This window comes from Bos taurus, chromosome 8 (assembly GCF_002263795.3).
Source record: "Bos taurus isolate L1 Dominette 01449 registration number 42190680 breed Hereford chromosome 8, ARS-UCD2.0, whole genome shotgun sequence".
Lineage (NCBI taxonomy): Eukaryota > Metazoa > Chordata > Mammalia > Artiodactyla > Bovidae > Bos > Bos taurus.
This window is the reverse complement of record NC_037335.1, coordinates 76,525,779-76,552,912: the sequence shown is the minus strand read 5'-3', so window position 1 is coordinate 76,552,912 and position 27,134 is coordinate 76,525,779. Positions and strand designations below refer to the sequence as shown.

Genomic DNA, 27,134 nt, shown 5'->3' with positions numbered 1-27,134 from the left:
GGGTGCTGCCCGTACCTGGCCTCAGGAACCTGGAAAGAAGAAAAAGGTTGATCTCTGCGACTTAAACTGTAAAATAAGCAGAAAGAATCTGCAACGTCTGTAAAGTTACTTTAGTCAGAGATAAGGACCCTAGGCCTGACCCTTCAATGAAAGAATCAATCCAGCTAAGAAATAGGAGGAGATCTGAAGAGGGCATGATTGGCGTGGAGGAACAGAGGAGACAGTGGTGACATGACCTGAGCTAGGAGTGGCAAGCTGACACCCCGCCCCCCACCCATCCCCAGCTGAATCGAGCCAGGCATATTTTTTTTGTTTGGCTCTACAGTGTTTTCAAAAATAGAGTTTGCTGCAACATTAAAATTCAAAGGATTTTACCTCTCAATGAGTCTCTGCGATGCTGGAGCTGCACGGTGCTGACCCTTCCACGGGAGCCAGCACCTTCTGTCCTCTGCTCCTCGACCCCTCACCCCAGCCCCTGTCACTCAGAATCAGGTTTGTCTGACCTGGAGAAGATGGCAGGAGAGGATACTAAACAGATGACAGCTCTCACTGAGAATAAGCTGGCTTCCTGGCCTTGTAACCACGTCTTTTCAAGGTTGATTGAGTGGGACTAGTCTCTGTAAGACTGAGTGTGTTTCCTGACTCCTCATTCCACCAAGAGCTCGGGCAACCTGTACCTGAAGTGCCGGTGGGGGCGAGGGTGTCTGTGGTTGTCATTGTGTGGGACTTTTCTCCCAGGGACGGTGGCTGCTAGGCCCCGTGGCTCTCCTCTGTCCTCCCCGTCTCTCTTGGAAGTGGCTGCAGACACTTCAAGTTTTCCGAACTCTGGGGGCCCCTCCCAGTTTTCCTCTGCTTGCCCTCCAAGCAGCGCAAGTAGGGTTCTGGGGACCCAGGTGGATTAAAGATACACAATCCTTCTGCTTCTTCCAGGCCTCAGCCAAAACTTATGGCAACTCTTTCTCCTTTTTCATTGCAGATACCTTTTGTACCTGCAAATTAAAAGAGATATTTTCCATGGTCGACTGCTCTGCTCCTTTTCGGATGCTGCCTACCTGGGTGCTTGTATCGTTCAAGGTAAGTGTGGGCCCAGCTGCGCATCCCCACTGTTGTACGGGACAGCAGAGCTTCGGCTGTTCAGAGCCTCTCTCCTCCCCAGCCTGTGCTCATCCTGTCCGTGTCATGGTTGGAGGCCAGTCAGGGCTGGGTGGTCAGCAGTAGAGCCCCCCTCCTTCCCTCCCAAGCCCCTGGGGTCCTGGTGGAAGGTGGGCTGTTGTGGTCCCAGGGGCCTCTGCATGAACAGAGTCCTCAAGGTCCCAAGGGAGAGCTCAGAGTCTCTGTTTCGAAGGGGATGGAATGCATGACTTTATAACAAGCTCTGAAAGATTATGGGGTCTTCTATGCCCTGAGCTCCAAACACCAAGTGTGGGGTATGCTGGGTATATTGAGCGGGCGATCTGTGTCCAGGAAGGCTGGTGTCAAACAGGTGTCATTTCAAACCTTTGATGAATGCCTTGATGAAATGTCAAGGCATTTATACAGGCATATCCACATGTGTAGTATGTGTATATATGTGTACCATATCTAATTCTTCAGCTTTACAACAGTCACATAGCGTGGTGAGGAGAACCCCAGGCTCACAGTCTGTCATTTCTCAGTTTGAGCCTGAATTCCCATTTCCTGGTTATTTCACCACAGACAAGTGATTTAAACTCTTTAAGCTTTAATGTCTTCGTATATTGAAAGAGGTGGTCATACCTCCTTCACTGCTGCATGATGATTTCATGAGACTTAGTCTGAGGGTTGAACAGGCCCCCGAGGGAAGTGACAAACACTTAGTGGGAAGTGGCAGACACTTAGGACCCAAGGTTGGTTTTCATTTGTTTCTACCTGTAAGAAAAAGTTGTTGGAGGGAAGGCAGTCTCCAGGACCCAAGGCAATGCATTGCCATGGGGAAGGGCTCGGGACACACGTGGAGAATGACTCAGATGTTCTGTTCCCCTGGGCCTGCCGGGAGGCAGCTGGGCCTGTTTGGAGGGACTCAGGTGTTCCAGCCATTTGTAGCTTGGATGCTGATGACATGTTTATGAGAGAAAGGGAGGGTGGGGAAGGGAACTAGGAGAAGAGAGGAGGGATGCAGAGAGAGGGAGAGAGAAAGAGAGAGGGGGGAGGGAAGGAAGGAAGAAGGAGGGAAGGGGGTGAGAGAGAGATTACCAAATGAGCATGTCACCCTTATAAAGGATCTGAAATAATGAAGGAGCTTATGATGGGGTCATAAGTGGTTCATGACAGTCACCTGTCTGATCACAATTCCAGGCTTCATTCACAGCTTAAGAGAAACCCCCATCATTCTCCTGGGGTTTCACTGTCACTCACCACTGTCCCCAGGGGATGCTCAGTGCTGCGAAATGGTTCCTAGGACCCTGTTTCTGGGTGTGCGCACTCTTTGAGAAATCTGAAGTTTATCTGTGTTGCTTTTCCCCTTCCTCTGGGAGCAACATAGTGCTGCTCAGCAGGTTTTGGCAGCACTGTTAAAACCCTTGGAGACATTCAAGTTTAAAATCAGGATGACGGTGATACCCTGATGAGATTTAGTCCTTCCATCTCCTCCAAGGTGGAGTGCGTGCTTCTGAAAGCTGCCTCTCATACACAGAGCTAAAGAATGTTCGAACCCCATGGTTCTTTCCTGTGAAGACTGCAAGTTCCTGGTTAGGGTGCACTGTCTTCCATAAAGGAAAAGCAAATCAATACTAATCTGAGCAGCAGACTAGCCTGTGAGTGTTTCAGAACGCATTTAAGCATTAGTGAATCATGGTCAATTCTCCAAGGGCAAGCTCAATATGGATCTGTAATGGGAAACTCTCCATCCTGTTTTATGTTTGAGATAAAACCACAAAGCCCCCATCCAGATGATCAGGGTCCCATTTCATCCCTCGTTGCTATTATCAGTGGCCACACTCACAGATGCTGTCTGGAGAGTAGAGTTGGAAATGGACTGGCAGACCTCAAAGAAGCCTTTTAGCTCAAAAACGCAGTGGTGTCCACAGGCCATTTGTAGCAAATCCAGTAAAAGCTGGATTCATAAAACTCTCTGTGGCTGGGGGAGTTATTACAACAGCCTTGGAGATCGTTACAAATGCAGATAAAGATCTGCTTTGTCAGAACTGCTTATGCTTTCAGAGTGATAGGAAATGGGGAGTAAAGGATTAGAAAGCTGAGGGCATGTGACTCTTTATTGGCATCTTGTTTGCTAACATTCTTTGAAGGAGCATGTTTTAAGCTTTCAGAATGTTCTGAGTATATAAAACAGGCAGCCACCCAGAGTCTGCTACCTGTACACACTGAATGTGAGTATTTTCAATGCATGCTTTGCATTGTCTTTCATAATGAAAATTGCAAAACAAACACACAAAGCCGTAGGGATCTATTTTTGGCCTTTCTTGGTACACATCTTTTCCTGTTCCTTCTGCAAAACAGTAACATGTCAGGATTACTGATCTTATCTCCTACTCCTGGATGTCCAATCCCTGTGGGTCTGTGGTTCCTTCTAGCTATTCAGAACTGTGTTAGATGTCACTTCCTCCAAGAAGTCTTCCTGGACTATTAAAGGAACCTCTCTCTGCACATTATTCTTTCTAGTGTCTCTGTTTTGTTGTCTTTTAATAAGCACTTATATCAGAAATTATCTTGTTAAGTTGGTTGGGGGCTTATTATGCATCGCCTCTTATGTAGAATCTAAATTTCATGGAAGTGGGACTCTGGGAGTCTTTTTCACTGCAGTACCCCTGTGTCTGGCACATAGTAAATTCTCCACTATGTTAATTGAAGCAGGGCACTTGCATAAATTGCACCAGAGTATGCTCTATCTCTGTACCTGGGAAAGAGTGATTGGTTTACTCCCTCATCCATGTGTTCTCCAAGCATTTATTGGACACTCCTAGGTGGCAGACATTGTTTTGTGAAGTCCCTTTGAGGGGTAGGGGCAGACAGGTAAACAGGAAGTTTTGATGGTGTCTCAGTGTCTACATAGAGGGACACAGGGGGTCCCCACTCTGATCCCATCAAGCGGCCCCTCATCAAGCAAGGGTGGTGAGGGAAGTTTTCTGAAGAAGTCGACCCTGGAGCTGTAATGTCTTGTATCTCAAGTTCTTTTGGAACAAGCTCTCCCCAAAGAAGGGAAGTGCCACTGCCCTGTGTGCCCTTTAAAGTCAATACCTATTTTGCCATCTTCTGATCACATTCATCATTTGGCTTCAGCTCTTTGGATTTTGCTGACAATTAAATTCTCTTTTATTTTAATTTTACATTCTCACATGCCAGCCCATGTGCGTATGTTATTTGTTGTAACCTTGCCCTCAATACCATGCGCAGGAGAGAACCACATGCTGCTTACCCAACTCCTCTTGGGATGGAAAACAGAATTTTAAATGAGCTTAATCATTCATAAGCTTTTGCTTCAGGTGAAGTCAAAGTTAAAGATAAGCTTCAAAGAACTAGAAAGCAGGGCAAGTGACGGGGCAGACGTTGACATTTACCTTGTCAGCAACCCTGTGCAGGTTCCATGGCGTTCCTTCTCTTAGTTTGCCAGGCTACTTATTTGCTGTGTTTGGCAGTACAAGGCCATTGTATCTCACAAGTTTTCCTGAAAGGAGAAGTACCCACCACGAACAATACAAATGCAACACAAAACTGCATAAGCACAGACAATGCTACTAACCACTGTGCAAGCTGACATTTGCATTGGGTGTGGCACAGTTTACTATCAGTGATCCACTCCCTATGGAAAAGTAGGCTCTGAGTTATACCATTTCCTAAATTTTGGGGTCCATAGCCAGCTCACAGGGGTCATGTGTATGTGTGTGTGTTTATATGTGGCGGTATGTTATGGGTGGGTTTTTTTTGAAGATTAGATTGAGTTAATCACTAGTTGGTGGCTCACTTTCATCCCTGGTCCCATTGGCCCACCTATTGGTTGAGTTTCCTTTTTTTTCATTAGTCTTTATTTTCATTCCTAAAGGCAACAACTGGATTCTTGTATGTCATTGACTTGACATAACATCCTTGTAAAATGATTAGTATTATTTTGTGTGTATATATTCTTAAGTTTCATAAATTAAATAGGGCTATATTTAATCCTTCCTTTTTATGCTCAGAACCCTGGGGAATCTACTCACATTTCTGGGTATAGTTCTATTTTGTTGCTTTGAATTGCTGCAGAGAGTCCAGTGGGGTACATTGCCCTTGTGCTATTTACTGCTCTCAGCAGTAATGAACACCCAAGTTGCCCCATATCTTTTGTTGCACCTAGAGTTTTTCTAGAATATATGCCCAGAAATGGGCTTGCTGGGTTGTAAGATTAGACTAAATACTCTGGGCTTGCTCTCTAGAAGAGCTGCATGCATCAAGAATCTTCAAATATGTCATAAGCACTTCTATTTCTTCATGTTCCGGCCAACACATAGAATCATCTGACTTACTAAACTTTTTGTTAATCTTATAAGTATAAAGTGACATCTTCGAGTTTTGGTTTGCATAGCCCCCTCAGCACTGATGAGTTTGAGCAACTCTCCATACATGAGCTCTTTGGGTTTCCCCTTCTGTGAATTGGCTGTTGACATTCCTTCACCTTTTCCTATTGGAATTCCTCCCCACTTACTTATAGATTTGTAGGAATTTTTTTTCTTTATTCTAGATATTAGCCTTTGTCTGATTTCTATTTTGCAGATATGTTATTTCAACTTATTATTTTGACTATATTAGTGAAATGTTTTAATATTGATATGATCAAATTAATCAATTTCCCCTCTGTGGCTGATGACATTTGGGATCTTAGTTTGAAAGTCCTTCCTCATGTCTTGTGCATTTAGGTTGTACTGTAATTTGAACTCTATTGAGAAGCTTTAAAGAGCTTTGCTTTCCTCCCTGTTTTGTCCTTTTACCATCATTAGATGATTCAACAGTACAGGGACAGTAGATGCAAATTACAGAGTTGGATGTGATTTTGCAGATGTGCTCAAGGCATATTGATTTCTATCTACTTCAAAGTCATGTTGATGATCAAGTTCCTCCAATACAGTTTTCCCACCACCTTTAATTTACTTTCCTGGGCTATTTCTGCCTGAGAGGCTTGCCTCTTCTGGCTCATTTTTCTTAGAAAGCTTGTGGAATCAGTAGAATGTACTCCCATTGCAAGAACAGCCCCTTTGCTGCTTCAGGCTGTGGTCAGTGCTCATCCTTAGTCCATCTTCTCATAGACCTTCTGGGTGCTCAGAAATGTGCAGGCATTTCTTTTTACCCCTAAAGATCCTCTGCAGGAACCCTGTATTAGAACCCAGAAACCTTAAAGAAACCTTAATCAGGGATGCTCAGCCATACTTAGACACGCTCTCTTTAATTTGAAGAGCAATCCATTTATTTTTAAATAAATAAATCCTCTTGGGTCCTTTATGTTTTGATTTTTTTCATTGAATGGGCCACACCTGCACAAATCTCAGAGTAAAGCAGCTCCAGTCAGGGAATTCTTTGACTCAGAGAAAATTAGCTATGAAAGGAGGCTTGAGGAACACTCAGTGGGTTCCAAATACAGGTGGTAACACTCCTATCATGGGGAACACTTGGAAATATTGGGAGGCATTTTGGGTGTTCACAATAGTGGGTGTGCCACCACCACCTAGAACCTGAAGGGTGGGAGTGCTCAATGGTTGAGCTCATACCTTGGAAGGTCTGAAACAATAAAGAATTGTTTATTTCCCTAAATGCCAATAGTGCCCCACTGAGAAACAACTATTTAGATTCCTTTACTGTATAGTTGAAGAAAATGAGACTCAGAGAGTTCATTCAACAAGTGTCCAAGATCACACAGCTAAATCTAAACTAGAATATGACCTTCTAGACACTCAGGCTGTAGTCTTTCCATAGAGACAAACACATTTTGTTGCGTGAGCTTGTTCCACTCTCTTCTTTTGGGTGGCAGGAGCCATTCCATGTATATCCTGTTTTTGTTGTTTTTAATCTTTCTGTTTATTTTTTATTGGTTACAGCTGAGCTTGGTGATTACGATCCTGATGAGCATCCTGAGAATTACATCAGTGAATTTGAGATTTTCCCCAAGCAGTCACAGAAGCTGGAAAGAAAAATAGTGGAAATCCATAAAAATGAACTCAGGTAATAGCGGTAGACGTTCGTAGGAATGATAGAGGTGAGAAAGTATTCATACTACAGGGAATGTGGAAATCATGTCGTGAACTAAAAATATTTGTAATGTGGGGGCAGACTGTTTCAGGTGGCAGGGCAATATTTCTGGGCACTGGCAAGGTCCCCCATCAATGACAGTCTCAATAATGTGGGGTCCCCTGGGTGGCTGTTTATGAACCATCAGCAATTATTAGAGCCATATATTTTCTTATGGGTTTTGACTACCCTGAGTTTCTGAAAGTGAAATCTAGGATAATTAAGTAATCCTTTCTGTTTTGAACTTTGCATTGCCTCTCCCCTGTCCAGTGGTCTTTACAGAAATTTTGACCCCAAGAATTAATAGAATAGAATCCATTGGCAAGGTTTCCTTTACTGAGCTGCTTTCAAGATAACAGATTCAGTGTCTGCTTCTCTTTGCCTTGTCTGTGAGGCTCTAGGATGATTGTTAACTACAGAGTAGTACCATTAAAAAGAGCAAAATCACATACAGTATTTATTCACTGTGTAACGGACACTATTCTAAGTACTTGTACATATTGGTTCATTTAATCTTTGCAGTAGTCCAGGAAATAGGTCCCATGGTTCTTCCATTCTACAGTTGAGGGAACTGAAGCGCAGAGAGGTTAAACATTTTACCAAAGATCACACAGCTAGCAAGTGATACAGGCAGGATTTGAGTCCAGGCGGCCTAGCTCCAGGCTTTTGAGTATTGTGGTACTTGTATTATGCATAGGCTAACAGGAAGGAATGAAGCATGGATAGGAATCATCACCAGTTTGGAATCCAGGTAACTCAGGTATTCTAGTAACTAGAACTTAGATTCCTGCAAATAACAGGGAATTCATTTTGATAATAATAGCAAGCATGGGCTGTGATATGACAAGTATGGATGAAGAACTACAAGTACTGAGGTGCTTCCACCTTCTGGGATCCTGGTAATTATCTCTATCTATCTATCTATCTCTCTAATGTCATTGGATTATGAGCCCTGGAACAAATAACTGTCCCCTTGAGAGGGAGTGCCGAGATCCTGCTTTATGCAGGCACTCCCCCTTCTGGTGAGTTTGAGAAGACTGTATATGTGGGCCTTAAAAGTTCTGCTTTAGTAAGACCTTTGTTCTTAAGAGATAAAGATGATTAGACATCAAGAAATTGTACCGATTTCAGAAACTAACATACCTTTTCTAGGGGTAATTTTAGGGTATCGTCTCCTAATGCAAGTTTTGTTGAAAATATGACCATCTGCCTACTCTTTCTACATTTCGGGGACTAGCAGGCTGGAGGTAAAAGTAAAGTCCTGATGTTGCCGTGGGGCTTCCCGGGTGGCTTAGGGGTAAAGAATCTGCCTGTGATGCAGAAGATGCACGAGATTCCACAAGTTTGATCCCTAGGTCAGGAAGATCCCGTGAGGGCATGGCACCTCACTCCAGTATTCTTACCTGAAGAATCCCATGGACAGAGGAGCCTGGCAGGCTGCAGTCCGTGGGGTCACAAGGAGTCCAACGCAACTGAAACAACCTAGCACAGTGTTGCCATGAGGGCTGTGGACCAGCAGCATGTGAGCAGCACAGGGTGAGACCCTTGGGACGAAGGAGTCACAGCCACTGTGCAGCTTAATAGTGAAAGGAGGTGCAACAGTCTGCTCTGAACATAATTTGCAGGGCCTCAGATGCTTGGAACATATGATAATAAATGTTTGTTGAGCTCTTACTGGATGCCAAAATACTATGCTAAGTGCCTAACATACATCACCCCACTCAGTCTTCCCGAACTCTACGAGGTAGGTTCCATTGTTGTTCCCCATCTGAGGTGAAGAAAGCACAGCCTGGAGTGAAGGACTTGTTAGTAGCAGAGTCTGGACTTGAACCTTGTTCTTACCTGACACTAACACCCGATGCTCTTATCCCCTGGGCTGAGCAGCCAGAAGGCAACCTGGTAGTCATATGGATGTTCTGCAGTGATCACCATGGTGAGGGTGGAGACTGTGATAGGAGAACCAGTTAGTTCTGTCATCCAGTACACATGCTGGGGACCTCACAAGAATAGGAGTAGAAAAAACTAAAGACAATGTCTTGAGAGACATTGAAGCAAGACTTGGTGACCTACTGAGTTTCATGAGTAAATGAGTGGATTAAAGAAGATTCCAGATTGCTTTTTGTAATCAGAAAGCTGTAGATTGGACCTTGTGCCAGCTCCTGAATTTGTTGATAACCCTGAAAGTAGTCATCATGCATCTAGAGAATATAGAGCATCAGCAGTCAGCTGTGGTTTGTAGATCCCAGAAGTAGATGCCACGGCTTGGCCAACACTGCTTTGCTGTGTTGTGACACATTTGTAATGCCCAGATGGCCCTTGTGAAGAAGTCAATGTTGTATGTGTGGAGGATGAAACAGCCACAAATCATGTGATATTGCAAAGAGAGATTCAGAGGATATTTTCCTGTGTGTTTTTGCTCCTTTTTCTCCTTAAGTAGACATATGTTTATGAATCAGTGCAGCAGAGAGAGATTTCAAGTTTGATGAGAAGATAAGAAGAGCAGCCAAGCTGATAAGGTAGAAGAGAAGGGGCTTTTAGAATTGGCTGGGAACTTGCTGCAGAGACTGGAGGTGACCCTGGGGATCAGCAAGCCCTTTGTGCACAGGTCATGAACGTATTGATCTTCTTGTGTGGGAACTGGACCTTTGGCTGGACTGCTCTGCAAACCTGAGAGTGCCCGGAAAGAGTCATAGATGGTAGAGACCCGTCTGTGACTTGGTGAGGCTGCACCAGGGTGTTACTATCTTACTCTCCATGGTTATCACAACACCTGTGACCGTCCCACACAACAAAGGGATAAAGCATGATCAATGATCTGTCATTATGGAAACTTTCTGAAAGGTTTCCAGTTGGCCTTTGTTGGGGTTTGAAGGGTCCTCCCAATAATGTTCCGCTCCTACCCATTTTCTGAAAAAATCAAGAAAGAAAACAAAAGAGATGGCAAAAGAGACTCTCAGACACTAACAAAAGGACCATGATTTGCCAGATAAACAGTACTAATTCTGGGGGTTCACAACCTTCTCCAGCCTTTTTACTTGATTAGAATCATTCTCCTCCTATGCTCTCTGTGGAAGGACTAAAGTTGTGATTCTTGAGAGAAAATTAATCAGAGAGGAAAATCTTTCCTTCTTAGGAGGCTACACAGCACTTGAAGGTGGACCCAAGGTGGCTTGATAGACAGACCTTAATAAGAGAGTTCTTTAGGGGGAAGAAAGAGAGAGAGAAAGACTCCAGAATTTTGAGGTGCTTGAAAATATAAGGCCAAGATTTTAGTAAGAGTCTGCTTGGACTATGTGCTTAGACTCTTTTAGATGTTGAAGAGATTTGTGAATGAAGTTCATGGGTCAGCTTTGCCTCTTCAAATGTGCCACATCACTGACTGACAGAGGGGAGAAGACATAGTTTTGCAAGTGTAATACTGCAATTATTGATCATCTTTGTATCAGTCAAGGTAAGCTAGATTTTCCTGAGGAAACAACTCCTAAAAGCTCAGTGGGTTAGAACAAGAAACGTTTGTTTCTTGCTCTGATGTACACCCATGAGAGGTCAGCTGGGGGACTTGGTTCATCATTGGCACTTAGGGCAGTCACGAGCTTGGATTTGCCAGGAAAAAGAGAGCTGTGGAAAGCCCTGCTTTAGCTTGGAAGTGATACATGTCACTTCTGCTTATCCACTGTGTCAGAACTAGTCACATGGCCCCACTCAACAGCCCGCCAGGCTCATCTGTCCATGGAGTTCTCCAGGCAAGAATACTGGAGTGGGTAGCCATTCCCTTCTCCTGAGGATCTTCCCAACCCAGGGATCGACCCCGAATCTCCTGCACTGCAAGTGGATCCTTTACCATCGGAGCCACCAGGGAAGCCCCAACACAACAGCCAGGAAGTGCAGTTCTGATTCAGGTGTCCAGAAGGTGTGAAGTGGAAACAGCTGGCAAACATCTCTTAATGGCCTTCACAATCTCATTGACTAATAGAGTTTTTGTTTTAATAGACTTTATTTTTTAGAAGAGTTTTAGTTTCACATTAGAATTAAGAGGAGGAAAGTATACAGATTTCCTCTATATTCCCTGCCTCTCTACTTGTACAACTTCCCCCATATCTATGTCCATCCCCCACCAGAGTGGTACATTTGTTATAACAGATGAAACTACATTGATTTGTAGGTATTATGCACAGTCCATATACTTTAGGGTTAACCCTTGAGGTTGTACATTCTGTGGATTTGGACAACAGTATAATAACATATATCCATGATTATAATAGCATATAGAAAATTTTCACTGCCCTGAACATATTCTGTGCTCTGCCTTATTCATCCCTCCCTAACCTCTGGCAACCACTGATCTGTTACCTGTCTCCATAGTTTTGCCTTTTCTAGAATGTCATGTAGTTGAAACCTTATAGTATGCAGCCTTTTCAAATTAGCTTCTTTCACTAAGCAGTATGTACTTACGATTCCTGCTTGTCTTTCTATTGATAGCTCATTTCTTTCTACTGCTGAATAATATTCTGTTGTATGTACCACAGTTTATTTATCCTTTTACCTAGAACATATGGTTGCTTTCAAGTTTTGGAAATTATGAATAAAGTTATTATAATCGTCCATGGGCAGGCTTTTGTGTGGGCATAAATTTTCATCTCCTTTGGGTAAATATCAGGAAGCATGATTGTTGGATTGTATGGTAAGAGTATATTTAATTTTGTAAGAACTGCCAAACTGTCTTCCAAGTTGGCTGTGCCATTTTGCATTCCCACCAGCCATGAGTTCTTGTTGTTCCACAATCTTTACCAGCATTTGGTGTTTTCAGTGTTGTGGATTTTGGCCATTCTAGTAGGTATATTGGAGAGGGCAATGGCACCCCACTCCAGTACTCTTGCCTGGAAAATCCCATGGACGGAGGAGCCTGGTAGGCTGCAGTCCATGGGGTCACTAAGAGTCAGACATGACTGAGTGACTTCACTTTCACTTTTCACTTTCATGAATCGGAGAAGGAAATGGCAACCCACTCCAGTGTTCTTGCCTGGAGAATCCCAGGGACGGGGGAGCCTGGTGGGCTGCTGTCTATGGGGTCACACAGAGTCGGACGTGACTGAAGTGACTTAGCAGCAGCAGCAGTAGGCATATAGCTGACAGAGGTTTATTTAGAAAGATTTTTTGTAAAAGCATCTTTGGGCTTCTTAATGTCCTCTGAACTAAAGAATGTAGATACGTATCATTCACATTTTTAAATATATGTCAGTGCTAAAACTTGCTGAAGGCAAATGCTTCTTTTAGATCAGGTGTAGTTAATGAATTTGTTTGGCTCTTTGGGCTGTATGGTCTCCATTGCATCCGCTCAACTCTGCTTCTGTACAGTGACATAGACAATACATAAATGAGTGAGTGGTGATTCACTAAAACCTTATTGACAAAACAGATTGTGGACCAGATTTGATCCATGGGTTCTAGTTCACTGACCTGTTTTAAATACCTGAGTTCCCTGGTGCCTCAGATAGTAAAGAATCTGCCTACAATGCAAGAGACATGGGTTCAATCCCTGGGTCAGGAAGATCCCCTGGAGAAGGGAATGGCTACCCAGTCCAGTATTCTTGCCTGGAGAATTCCATGGACAGAGGACAGTCCCTGGGGTTGCAAAGTGTCAGACATGACTGAGTGACTAACACTGACTTTTCAGAACAGATCTAGAATCAATTTTTTCTTCACTATCCTGACTCTGGTTGGATGGCATCACCGACTCAGGATGTTTGAGCAAGCTCCAGGAGATGGTGAAGGACAGTGAAGCCTGGTGTGCTGCAGTCCATGAGGTCACAAAGAGTCAGATACGACTGGGTGGCTGAACAACAAATCCTGACTCTGAAGATAATTTTAAGGCAAAAAGATCCATATTTGTTTTTAAAATTTGGTATAAGAAATGAGCTCATGATTTATACATTTTGAAGTTGGTATGCAGAGATGAGATTCTAGCAATAGGACTGCTTAGAAATAGGATATTCCTCTTTCTAGAGCCCTCTGGTGGCTGGAGGACGCCATTGCCATAATCCCTGCTGGGTGTATGTGCTGTTGTGTCCGACTGTTTGCGACCCCATGGACTGTAGCCCACCATGCTCCTCTGTCCATGGGATTTCCCAGGCAAGAATACTGGAATGGGTTGCCATTTCCTTTTCCAGGGGATCTTCCCAACCCAGGGATCGAACCCGTGTCTCTTATGTCTCCTGCGCTGGCAGGCTGGTTCTTTACCACCAGCACTACGTTGGGAGCCCCCACAATCCCTGGGGATGTGAGTTATGTTTTACCCTCTTGGTTTCTGTTTGCCACAGCTTTAATCCCAACCATCTGGGTTAAGAGGGATGACCTCTGCATTAGCTCTGAGGGTGCTTGGAGGGGGTTGAAGATCAAGAATAAGAATGACTTTACTCTCAGGAACCCTGATAGGCTTCCCTGAAGTTTTTCCTGGAGTTTCTACTCAGCTAATCCTCTCAATACCAGTTCATCAGGTTTCTTGTTAGAAGCCAAGATTTTTGAATCAGTTCCAGTCACAAGACATCAGCTTTTAAATATTCAGAAATCTCAGTTGGCAGTGAGGTGGTTTGATGGTGTATTCCTTGCCTTAAAGAACATAAAAATGATTGGATTAGCCATCCCCGTAATGATCTAATACAGTGTGTTTTGTGCTGGAAGTAATGATGACACTGGGTGTATTTTAAACAGACTCGTTATCTCTTTTTATTTCTCAGAACTCACATTCTGTGTAAATCATGTGCCCTGGCTTCCTGGCAAGGATTTATAATATCGAAAATGTCTAGCTTTCCAGAAATAAGTGCCCTGCTATGGAAGGACCCTCTACCTGTGCTTCCAATTAGTAGTTTACAAGAGCCCTCTTAGGAAACTATTTTGTACAGTTTTGAGAAGAATGTTTACTGTTTAAAAGGAAGAGGGGAAATGTCAGATTATTTTACAACCCCAATCTTTCTTAAAATGTGCTTTTGCTCTGTCATCCCTCTTTCCCCTTGCCCTGTATCCTTTCCGTTCTCAAGGCTCTCATTCCAAAAGCCTAGAATCTCCTTTCCTCCCTTCCTCCCTCCCTCTACCTTCCTCCTCCCTAACCCTGCCCCTGAATCTCTTTCTACTTACCTTTCTCTCTCTCCCTGCCACCCCTCTCCCTATCTCTGGTAGGTTATCAAATCCATTTTCATTCTCTGGTGTAATACTCTTCTTAGGAATGGGAAGATGGAATGATTTGGCATCAAATGCTTCTCCTGAAGGGCTTCCCTGGTAGCTCAGAGGTTAAAGCGTCTGCCCGCAATGCGGGAGACCCGGGTTCAATCCCTGGGTTGGGAAGATCCCCTGGAGAAGGAAATGGCAACCCTCTCCAGTGTTCTTGCCTGGAGAATCCCATGGACGGAGGAGCCTGGTGGGCTACAGTCCACGGGGTCGCAAAGAGTCGGACATGACTGAGTGACTTCTAAATCTTTGTATTATGTGGCTTAGAGTCAGGGACATTTCTAGAAAGCCTTGAAAGAAAGAAAGAAAGAAAAAAAAGAAGAAAGATAGCGCTAAGTCGTGTCTGACTCTTGCAACCCTATGGACTATAGCTTGCCAGGCTCCTCGGCCAGGGAGAAATGATGTGTGCACCCAATCCATCAACATTTCTTATACAGATGAAATCTGGCTAAGGTGACTTGAAGGGAGAAAGCAATGTCATGGAAGTACAACACAGCTTTGAAGAAGGACAGAGGGGTAGTATTAAAAGCTGGACTCAGTCATCACTTATACTCTTTGATTACCCTTGACATGTGGTTCTAAATTATGCATAGAATCAAAGACATTTTGAACTTTTGATGAAATTATAAGTGTATTTATCCATTCTTCTATCCACACACCCATCCATGATCCATCCATCCATCTATCCATCCACATATCTGTCCATCCCTTCATGCAGCAAATATTTGTTGAAGAATAACTATGTAGCAGAAACTGTAAAAGTGTCAGATGACCTACCTAGCCCAGTGATCTTCAGCTGCTTCTCCAACAAGCTGGAAGCCTCTTCATCATCTACGTGCTCCATGGCCTGATGTTTTTGAAAGATTCTACCTGAAAACAATATTCATGAAGCAACAAGTAACTTGCTTCTGAATTTTTTTATTGGTCATCCATAGCTTTAATTTGGAGAAGGCAATGGCACCCCACTCCAGTACTCTTGCCTGGAAAATCCATGGATGGAGGAGCCTGGTAAGCTGTAGTCCATGGGGTTGCTAAGAGTCGGACATGACTGAGCGACTTCACTTTCACTTTTTACTTTCATGCATTGGAGAGGGAAATGGCAACCCACTCCAGTGTTCTTGCCTGGAGAATCCCAGGGACGGGGGAGCCTGGTGGGCTGCCGTCTCTGGGGTCACATAGAGTCAGACACGACTGAAGCGACTTAGCAGCATAGCTATAATTAACATTCAAAGCCTTTGAATATCAAGAGGTCACTGGTCCAAAGCAAAGAAACTTGACAGCTAGTTATGACACTTGAGAGACTCTTGGAGTCCAAAGCAGGGGTTATAATGATAATCCTTGGACTACCATCTGACACAGATAGATGTTTTTAGGCCAAATAATAGTTTTGAAAAGTGGAAATCAGTTGGAATAAAATTCGAGCTTTCCTTGCACCTGCGGGATTTGTTAACACAAAGCCCTGAGACCAACACAGCAAAGCTAAGCAGCAGTGCCCTTTAAAAGAGTCATTTGTTCCCTGAGTCGCCACCATCCTGCTCAGCCCGTTCACATTCTTCCTCCATTTGATTGTTTGTGACCACCTTGTTTCACCAATAAGGAAACAGAGGCCTGAGAAACTCACTTATTCAAGGCTATACAATTATGAAGCAACAGAACTTGACCTGAAACCTGAGTGTTCCTATAAAGTACCCTGAAGTTTCTCTAAGTGGCTGCTCTTCTGTATGTCTTGTCCCTGCCTGGCCCCAGAGCATCACCACTGTCTCCTCCAGAGCATGGCAACCACCCACATTTGTAGCATTCTACTTAATGCTCTGCATTGATGTGGTCCCTAATGGTCCTCAAAGATTTTACAGAATATAATTTCCCTAAGTAAAGAGAAATGACAGACTGGGCACTCTTCCAGTTAGGATGTGGAAAGCATGAGACATTGATCTCCCTCTAACACCAAGATAGCATCAATAAGCTAGACAAATTACAAAGTCATATTTTAAAAACTCATCTGAACATGAGGATGCAAAGAAACCTCAATGTACTAAAATCCAGAATGTCCTTCCTGGGGCAGCAGAGACCCGCTGCTGCTTTCACCTCTGGTGGTAGGGAGAGGAGGAGGAATATGCCAGAGGTGGGGGGCAGGGAGGACGCTAAGCCTTTAACAAGCCTTTAGTGACTATGAGTGGGCTGACCTGACTGGTTGGAACCCCAGAGTCTCTAGCGTGAGTTGGAGTCTGGGACCCCAGGCCTTCCCTGAGTGAAGAAGGACAGTATGCCAAAGCTGGACAGGGCGGGAAGGCTGAGTGAAACCCCTCTCAGGCACTGCTGACCTTGAGCCACGGCAGAACATCCCTTGACCATGGCGACGGACACGACCACAGGAAGAAAAATAATCATCTGAGGTGCAGAGAGCCGTGGGTGGGACTGAAGAGCAAAGGAGATTTCCTGAAGCTCAGAGAGTTGACAGCAAAGCTGTAAAGCATAGCAAGCTCTCCAGAGTCTCGTGGATGCTAAGAATCCAAGCCCTGCTGAAGGGCAAGTTCTGAGAGCACTCTTAAACTTTTGAGCCAGTAGTAAACAAACTCTAAAGTTGCAACCCAGTTGCACCAAAACCTAAGCTAAGGCACGCTGAGAATTCTACTTTGCAGTAGCAGATCATTCTATTGATCTTATAACCATGAGCCTAATTCTGAAGCTTGCAGACCCAAATGGATCAGGTGGAGCCAAATCCACCCCCTTCGCTGTCCAACTGTGCTCCAAGTGGCCCAAGTCATTGCTGGCAAGATTCACACCTCACTCCACAATTAGGGTCCACTAATAATTTGCATTTCTTCTTGGGATGCTGTGCATTTTTGTACTCTATGCAGTGATATGCTAAAGGAGAATCAAGAAGAGAGTGTTCCTCTTGGCCATAAAAAGGTATTCAAGACAGGCAGAAAGAAGATATATAGCTAAATACATAATCACTTGACCTTGCCTATTTTATTAGAAAAGCATATCTTAAGAATTATTAGTTCTCGAAAAAGAATTCAGCATAACACTGGTCTTTATCTCTAAATATCTCATTAGAGACACTATTAATCTTAGTAGAACAGTTCCTGGTGCAAGATTTAAAGGATAGAAAATCATTATTTTCCATTACCAAACAGAGTTTTTGCCAGAAACAAATGGCCAGTGGGAGATTTGAAAGAAAAACAAATTTCTATTTAATTGAGCTTATTGTCTTCCTGAAAACCTACTAAATGGTTGCTTCCTTAATGAGTCAGGGAAACTCAGGATTTTCTTAGTGCTGTTGAGATCTCTACTTTTTCCCTTTTGGTTTTGAACCTGTTTCCTTCTCTGAACATTTGTAGCCTTTCTTTGTATATGATTTTTTAGATTAACTCTGTTAAGTGTGTAGCCATTGGAGATCTAAGTCAAACCCAATGCAAACGATACCAATTTGAGTACTTTTATTTTGAAGAGGGGTCATTGCTCTATTGTAAATACCTTGGCATGCTTCCTGACGCTTCCACCAAAAAAAGATTTCTGATTTCAGTCATGTGCAGAGCTAGCAAGGGAACAAATGCTATTCTGAGGACAAGGAGGAAGCACGCTCTGTGCCAGGTGCTAATCCGATGGCTTTATATCTGTTAATTGTTTATTCTTTATACCAAATCTTAGAGATAGGTACTATTTTTAATCTTTATTGTGTGGAAACAGACAGACACAGCTTCAGTTTTCTATTCCTGTGTTCAGTTCCTAGATCAGGGTTCAGCAAACTTTTCTATCCTAGGCCATTTAGTAAATACCTTAGGCTTTGCAGGACACATGGTTTCTGTTGCAATCACGCCTTTTGCCGTCATAACATGACAGTGTCCACAGATGGCACCCAAGCAAATGGGTGTGTCTTTGTTCAAAAAAAGCTTAATTGATGGAGACTAAAATTCGAACATCACATAATTTTCACAGGGCATTAAATTATTCTTTGATCGTTTCGGGCCATTTACAAATGGGGAAAAAAAAACACCAAAAAACATTCCTAGCTCAGGGCTGTGTAAAACCAGACAGTGATCTGGATTTAGCGCACAGAGAGTCTAGTCTGGGGATCTCTGACCTAGATTAAAATGGAAACATCACTGCTGTCTAATCAGATCTAAATATCTGTCATCAGGGATGGAGTGCCTCATCACTGATAAGATGAAAAATGCTTAGAATTTGAAAAGTGCTTTTTAGAAGAACCAGTAGAAACCATGTCAGTTGGAAATGCTCAGCCTGGTATCCATGAGAGCAGGCAGATGACCCTGGACCATATCGTGTTGTTAGTGCAGGTCCTGAGAAGCATGTTGGAACCAGGCTGCCTTGGATTTGTATTCACTCCTCCACTTAATACTTGAGTAACCTTGAACAGGTTACTCTTCCTCTTTAAGTGTCAGAATCCTCATCTATAAAATAAGCATAAGAATTCCTGCTTGATGAATATTAAGTGAAAAAAAATATATCTACTGCTTGGCAATATAAACAATTATATATTGCTCAGAACAGGAGAGTTTAGTAAAAGGTGGCTCTGCATGGATATCTGTTATATTCCTGACCTATTCTGTTTAATTCAGCAGTGCTTTTAGATTGTGTAATGCTTCACCCAGTAATTATTCTATTAAAAAAGGCAGGAATTATTTCTCTTTTAATCATTGTAAATGAATAAAATATAAAAGAGTATATGCAATATATGTGTAATTTAAAGAGTAGTTGAAAAACACCCATGACCCCATAACTTTGCTTATGAATTAGAATAGTACCAGATGCTCTCAGGTCTCCTAACCTGACCCTCCCAAATCACCTCCCTTCCTTCTCTATGCTATTCTGAATTTTAGGTTATTCATTCTCTTATTTTGCTTTTATAAATATACTCTATACATCAGTAAGTAATATATACTTTTTTTTCCTGTTTTTGACATTCATACAAATGAAATCAAACTCTATCCATGTTTTTCACTCCCCCCCACCAATATTATGGTTTTGAGGTTCTTCACATTGATGCATACAGTCATAGGTGTTCATTTCTGCTTCTGTGTAATTAATTTTCTATCATATGAACATGTCACATTTAATGTATTCATTCTCCTGTTGATGGACATTGTCTCTAGGTTTCTGCTGTTATAAACAAAATTACTATGGCTTCTTGAATACTTCTCATAGGGATATAAGTAAAAGAGTCCCTAGCATAGATACAACCTAGGTGTAGAAAGCAGGTTCAGACCTGGGTCATGGAGTTTGCACAATTTCAGCTTTTCTAGGAGATGGTAGCTTGTTTGCTGAAAAGGCTGCTCCCTTCACATCCATAGTGTATGAGTCCCCAGTGCTTCACAGTCTTTTCCCTTTCCTTTCCTTTTTTTCTTAAACTCTAAGAAGTGGAAGCACAATACCAGCTGAGAAAAGTCAACAAAACATAAATTACAAAGCAAGTGCGTATGTAACCACCACCCAGGTCAAATAGAGAATTGGTAATTCCTCAGAAGTCCCTATTTTGCCCCTTTCCAATCTTTATCTTCTCCCTTCCCCCCGAAAGGTAATCACATCTCTGACTCTAAATATTTTAGTTTTGTTTTGCTAATTTGAAAAAGTCATATAAATGGAGTTCATTCAGTGGGTATATGTTTATATCTGGCCTCTTTCATTCAGTTTTATTTTTGTAATGGTCACTCATTTTGTGTGTGAAAACAGCTGTATAGTGTTCCATTGTATATCCAATCTACTGTTGGTAGACATTTGTTTCCTATTTTTTGTTATTACAAATGGCACTCCTGTGAAAATTCTATGTGTTTCTTGATGCAGCAGGTCTAGAGCCTGTTGTATGTATAATTTTGAGTGGAATTGCCGTGTTATAGGTCAGTATGTTTAACTTCAGTAGATAAGTTTTTTCAGTTTTCCAGATAGTTCTACCAAATTACTCTTCCACCAGGAGTATATGACAGTTGCTTTTGCTGCACATTCTCATGAGTGCTTGGTATTCCTTTAAATTTTGGCTGTCAAATGAATGTGTAAATAACTTCTTAAAGTTTTTCATTTTCCTGACCTTAAAGAAGTTGAGGACATTTTCATGTGATTATTAGCTATTTGAATATCTTATTCTGTGAAGTATGTATTCAAGTCTTTTGCCATTTTTCCTCCTGAGTTATCTTTTTAAATTATTTTATTGTTTGTTATTGATTTATTGGAGGCTTTTCTTTTTGTTCTACATAGGAGTCCTTTCTTTATTGTACACGTTGCCAAAATCTTTTCCCATACTGGGGCTTGCCTTTTCACTTCTGGGTGATGCTCTGGATGAAAAGAAGTCTTTGAGTTCAATGGTGTGCTTTCCAGAGCTGTATAGCACTGCATCCCTGCTACCATCTGGGGTGGAGTGTTTGCAATTAGATGTTCATCATATAAAAGTACAGGAAAGTGGTCAGAAAGAGACCACCTAGGTAAGCAAAAAGTTCCTCACTTTCCAATATGAACTTCTAAATTATAACCTTTCAAAATTAACTTGTTCCCAGATTGAATAGAAAAGGTGTGCTTTAAAACTGAACTTGAATTTCAAGAATAAACAATGTTCAGTTTACAGAAACTATAAAACTCTTAGAGGAAAACATAGCCAAAACACTCTTTGACATAAATGGCAGCAAGATCCTCTTTGACTCACTTCCCAGGGTAATGGAGATAAAAACAAAAATAAAAAAATGGTTCCTAATTAAACTTAAAAGTCTTTGCATAGCAAAGGAAACTATAAACAAGATGAAAAGACAACCCTCAGAATGTGAGAAAATAATTGCAAATGAAGCAACTGACAAGGGATTAATCTCCAAAATACACAAGCAGCTCATGCATCTCAATATCAGAAAAACAAACAACCCAATCAAAAAATGGGAAAAAAATGTTTCTCCAGTTTTTGGAGAAACAGACATTTCTCCAAAGAAGACATGCAGATGAGTAATGAACACGTGAAAAGATGCTCAACATCATTCATTATTACAAATATGCAAATCAAAACTGCAATGAGGTATCACCTCACACTGGTCAGGATGGCCATCATCAAAAAGTCTACAGACAATAAATGCTGGAGAGGTGTGGAGAAACGGGAACCCTTTTGCACTGTTGGTGGGAATGTAAATTGACATAACCACTATGGAGAGCAATAGGGAGATTCCTTAAAAATCTAGGAATAAAACTACCAGCAATCTCACTACTAGGCATACAAAATTTGAGAAAACCTTAATTCAAAAAAACACACGTACCCCAATGTTCATTGCAGCACTATTTACAATAGCTAGGACATGGAAGCAACCTAGATGTACATTGGCAGATGAATGGATAAAGAAGCTATGATATGTATGTATATATACATACACACATACAATGGAATATTAGTCATAAAAAGGAATGAATTTGAGTCAGTTGAACTGAGGTAGATGAAGCTAGATCCTGTTATACAGACTGAAGTAAGTCATAAAGAGGAAAAGCAAATATATATTAATGCATATATATGAAATGCAGACAAATGTATCTGATGAACCTGTTTGCAGAGCAGGAATGGAGGGCAGACCTGTGGACACAATGGGGTAGGGAAAGGGTGGGATGGTTTTTGAAAGAGTTGCAATGAAACATATGCAATACCATGTTTATAATGGGTAGCTAGTGCAAAGTTGCTGTATAACACCAAGAGCTCATCCTGGTGCTCTGTGACAACCTAGAGGAGTAGGGTGGAGGAGGGGTTGGAAGGAGGTTCAGGAGGGAGGGAAGATATGTATACTTGTGGCTGATTCACATCATTGTACAGCAGAAACCAACAAAACATTGTAAAGCAATTATCCTCCAATTAAAAAAAAAAGCCAATATGCGGCTTAGACAAAAAAGGCTGACAGTTTACCACTAAGGGGAATGGCCAGCTCTCTGGAGCAGAGGAGCTCTTCTTAGTATGGGGCAGAGTAAGAGGCTTTCATGTGAAGCAGCAGGATTTCCCGGAGCAGAGCTGATGGCCTGTGGCTGTGGGAGGCACTGAGCCAGCTGCTTTACCTCTAGTCCTGGTTCTCTTTGGCCTCCATCTGGGTCATTGAGCTGAAGTTTTGCTTTGAGGGCCACTGGAGTGGGGTGCTGCTTAGGAACATGCCAGTTAGCTCAGCTTTGTGCTTTGTTCCCCGCCAGGGGGTAGAGAGAGTGTATGAAAGAGTGAGAGAGAGAGAATAGAGACAGTGTGTATGTGAGGGTGGGGTGGGCATGGTAAGAAGGCAGGAAGCCCCTAATATTTGGATTCAATAATTTGCTTTATTTTCTGGTGAAACATAGGCATTTACTTCAGGAACTTATGAGAGAGCTATGAAGAGAGAAATACCTGTATGTTTTGAAAAAACTTTCAGAAATTCCCTTTTCCCTTCTCCAACAAAATACTTGGTGATTTTCTTGAATCTTTTGTTACTTTGTCAAGAAGAGAAATAATTATGACTATGACTTGAAAAAAAAAGAATCAAAGAAATGATCCTGATGGATTTGATGGATTGAAAGGGTCATATAGTGCCGAGCGGGGTGAATAAATAAAGAGGCGCCTTTTATATATATCCCAGTGAAATTTCAGAACACCAAAACTAAAGAGAAAATCAGGAAAGGCTTTAGAAAGACTTAAGTCTCCTAAAGCAGGAGAAGGCAATGGCACCCCACTCCAGTACTCTTACCTGGAAAATCCCATGGACAGAGGGGCCTGGAAGGCTGCAGTCCATGGGGTCGCTGAGGGTCAGACACGACTGAGCGACTTCACTTTCACTTTTCACTTTCATGCATTGGAGAAGGAAATGGCACCCCACTCCAGTGCTCTTGCCTGGAGAATCCCAGGGACGGGGGAGCCTGGTGTACTGCCGTCTATGGGTTCGCACAGAGTCGGACACGACTGAAGCGACTTAGCAGCAGCAGCAACTCTCCTAAAGCAGGTGTTTGAGTTAATCCCTCAGGAATATATTCTGTAAAGGATGAATTTAAAGATTATCCCCTCTATTAAAAGAAAAAGGTAGCATTTCTGGCTCCCTTCCCTTCCTTCTCCAAGTCCCTGTGGATAATAGAAAATGTATTAGAAAGCAGATGCAAGAAAGACTACCATTATTGCATCAGCAGTCCTGTGGTATCTCTGGAAGATAGGAAACAAATGGAAGGAATCCAGGTCAAACACATATACATGTACTTCTGGCAACAGATAACGGGGCAGCCATCATGGTGGGTGCATTTGGAACATTGGTTCCCTTGTGCTAAGTCATAGGCAATAGCAGGCTTGAGCTGGAGGTACTTGTATGGATAATACCCTGAAGGAACTACAGTCTTCAGCCTGAAATCAAGTTACTAACTCATACTCTTCTCATATGACATGTCCTGCCCTTCCCTACACCCTCTGGAGGCCATTGTACTAAACAAATAACATAAAATACAAGGATGAGCATCAAACCAAGAATCACCAAACACTTACGAAGGAAACATCAGTTCATTGAATAAGACACTCTGATGCAACAAACCAAAGGGCGGTCACCAAGAAAGTAGTATTAATGGAATCAAAGGGATTGGACTTTAAAAGAAACCAAGTAGATATCCTCAGAGGAGAAAGAAGAATTTATTTCATAAAACAAGAACAGGCATCTATTTCAAGAGCCAAGTAAATATTACATTGGAAGTGAAACATTTAATTGATATTTTAAAAATCACTCATAAATGGAATGAAAAATAGGATGCACACAGCTGAAGAAGAAATTAAACTGGAGGCTTGAATAAAGAAATAATTTGGAATGTAATATAAAAAGCAGATTTAAAGAATGAAAGCTTAAAAAGACATAGAGGATAATACTAGGAGTTTCAAGATCCATTTACTAAGGTCTCTCAAAAGAGAGAAGCAAGAGAGAGTGGTTGAGGTGAGGAAGGAGACTGTGAAGAGAAGAAAAAAATCAAATGGCCAAAGATGAGTTGTCTGGGGGCCTCCCTGGTAGCTCACTGGTAAAGAATCCGCCTCCCAGTGCAGGAGACACTGGTTCAGTCCCTGATCTGGGAAGACCCCACATGCCTTGAAGAAGCTAAGCCCATGCTCTACATCTATTGAGCCCATGGTGCTCTAGAGCTGAAGCTGCAACTACTGAAGCCTGTTGAGGTCTAAAGACTGTGTTCCACAACAAGAGAAACCACTGCAGAGAGAAGCCCGTGCATTGCCACAAGAATGCAACCCCCCACTCGCCGCAACTAAAAAAATGCAGACCATGCAGCAACAAAGACCCAGCACAGCCAAAAATAAAGAAGGAAAATTAGAAAGAGAAGAGTTGTCTGATGAAAAGTGTCCCTATAGTGCTTGGGTTTCCCAGGTGGCTCAGTGGTAAAAAATCTGCCTGCCAATGCAGGAGACACGGGTTCTATCCATGGGTCAGGAAGATCCTCTGGAGAAAGAAATGGCAACCCACTCCAGTATTCTTGCCTGGGAAATCCCAAGAACAGAGGCGCCTGGGGGGCTGTATAGTTCATGAGGCTGCAAAAGGGTTGGACACGACTTGGTGACTAAACAACCACAGTGCTCATCTTGACAAATGAATAAAGATGTTCCTTAGACGTATCAGGGTGAATATTCAGAGTAAAGAGATTTTGAAAAGCTTCACAGAGAAGAAAATTGGGATACTGTTTTGATTAGAAGCATAAGGACTCTTAGCTGTCATGAGGGAGTGGGAAGGGAATCCATCTTGGGGAGAGGCATGCATGGAAATAGAATTAATATTGCAGTATAGTTCTACTGTGAATATAAACCTGAATTCCTGTTGTTAGCAAACTCTTCTTGGTTGCTCAGGTTACTTACTATCCTTGGAGAATGGTTTGGATTCTCTATGATACATGTGAGATATTAATGTTAGTCAAAAGCAGAGTCTTTGAAATGCTGCATAATCCTTGTTTGGAAGCTAGCCCTGAAAGGACTTCACAGCCATCTGTATTTGCAGCCCCCTTTCTCTTCCTGGGGCCAAGACCTTGTTTACCACCCTGGAGGACACAGCTCAGACTAGAAATGGCTGAGGTTTCCTTTCAAAATCCAGGGCTTTCCGATAGAATGGTTGACAGCTCTTCTTTCCTGGATGGCTCTGTTTAGGCTGCTGATAGTGTAACACTTTGTACCCCAAACAAGAAAAAAATGCCCTATATCCTGGAGAATCTTTTGAAATAAGTAGGAAAGAACAGATGCTGAGTTTTAGTTCGTATTAAGATTGGATTTGCAAGGGCCTACTTATTGGTAACTTGATAACCTTGATTTAACTGTCCTGGTCACTGGAGTCTTTACAGCACATATGTGTTTATTATGGAACAATTAACCAAGGAACACGGGCTAAGATTTCTTAGCAAAAGCTGCTTGTGAGGGGAATAATGACCAGTTTATTGATCACTATTTCTATAGGGATTTCTCTCTTGATTTAGTTAAGAATATATTTTATTGATTGAAGGGACCCCATGGTTCTGTTATTTTTCATGTTAACTCCCTGAATCTTGTGTGATTTCAGAGGGCAGAGCCCACCTGTTGCTGAATTTAACTTACTCCTGAAAGCTCACACTTTGGAAACCTATGGGGTGGATCCTCACCCATGCAAGGTAACTACCTCTCTCCACAGGTTGACAGATAATGATTGTTTCACCCAAAAGACAGTTAATTGGTATACAGGCCTAAAGGAGCCCTTCTAGGATATTCCCACAGCCTGATCCATCACCCCTAATGAGAAGGGACAACAGTGTCCTGCAGTCATACATTTGGGTAGTTGATTTTCTCCATTGGAGTCTTCTAATTGCTTGCTCATCCACTCATCCATCAATTGGATGGTTTTACCCCCTGAGAAGTTGTGGGATCCTAACAGGTTTGTTTGCAAAGGCCATTGCCAGCAAGAATGCAGTCTTTAACAATGGATAAGCAGAAGGAAGGGCTTCCCAGGTGGCGCTAGTGGTAAAGAACCTACCTGCCAGTGCAGGGAGATGTAACAGACGTGCGTTTGATCCCTGGGTTGGGAAGATCCTCTGGAGGAGGACATAGCAACCCACCCCACTATTCTTGCCTAGAGAATCTCATTGTAGAGAAGCCTGGCAGGCTACAGTCCATGGGGTCGCAAAGCATTGGACACGACTGAAGCAACATAGCACACACACAAGTGGAAGGGAAAATCTTTTAATTGATCTTTAGAGTATATATTTTTCTTTCTTCCTTTACTTGAATTACTTGACAGTTTTTCTCTCAAGTGGGAGATCAAGACCACGTGTATCAGAAACACTCAGGCCCCACCCCAGAGCCATCGATCAGCATCTCTGGGGAACCTGGAACCTGCCTTTTAAACAAGCTCCCAATGTGGTACTCAAGCACATGTGTTTCAGAAGCATTTTATGAAAACAGTGTTCTTTTCATATCCTAAACCCACTGCACATAAACCAGACACTAACCTGAATCCTAAACTAAGCATTTATATCAACCAGGCTCTTAAAGGTGTGTTTTTGAGTCATACTAGGACATTTCTTCGGAGAAGGTGATGGCACCCCACTCCAGTACTCTTGCCTGGAAAATCCCATGGATGGAGGAGCCTGGTGGGCTGCAGTCCATGGGGTCGCGAAGAATTGGACACGACTGAGTGGCTTCACTTTCACTTTTCACTTTCACGCATTGGAGAAGGAAATGGCAGCCCACTCCAGTGTTCTTGCCT

At 42.5% G+C, this 27,134-nt stretch overlaps 1 protein-coding gene across 2 annotated transcripts in view; it reads left to right on the top strand.

Annotated features, from left to right (window-relative positions):
- FRMD3 (FERM domain containing 3) overlaps positions 1-27,134 on the top strand; it is a 343,971-nt gene that overhangs the window by 220,667 nt on the left and 96,170 nt on the right. For both annotated transcript variants that reach the window (XM_024995823.2, XM_024995822.2), the window contains exons 5-7: positions 977-1,074; positions 7,038-7,161; positions 25,956-26,043. In XM_024995823.2, the coding sequence (XP_024851591.1) occupies positions 977-1,074; positions 7,038-7,161; positions 25,956-26,043 (310 nt within the window). The remainder of the gene's footprint in view (positions 1-976; positions 1,075-7,037; positions 7,162-25,955; positions 26,044-27,134) is intronic.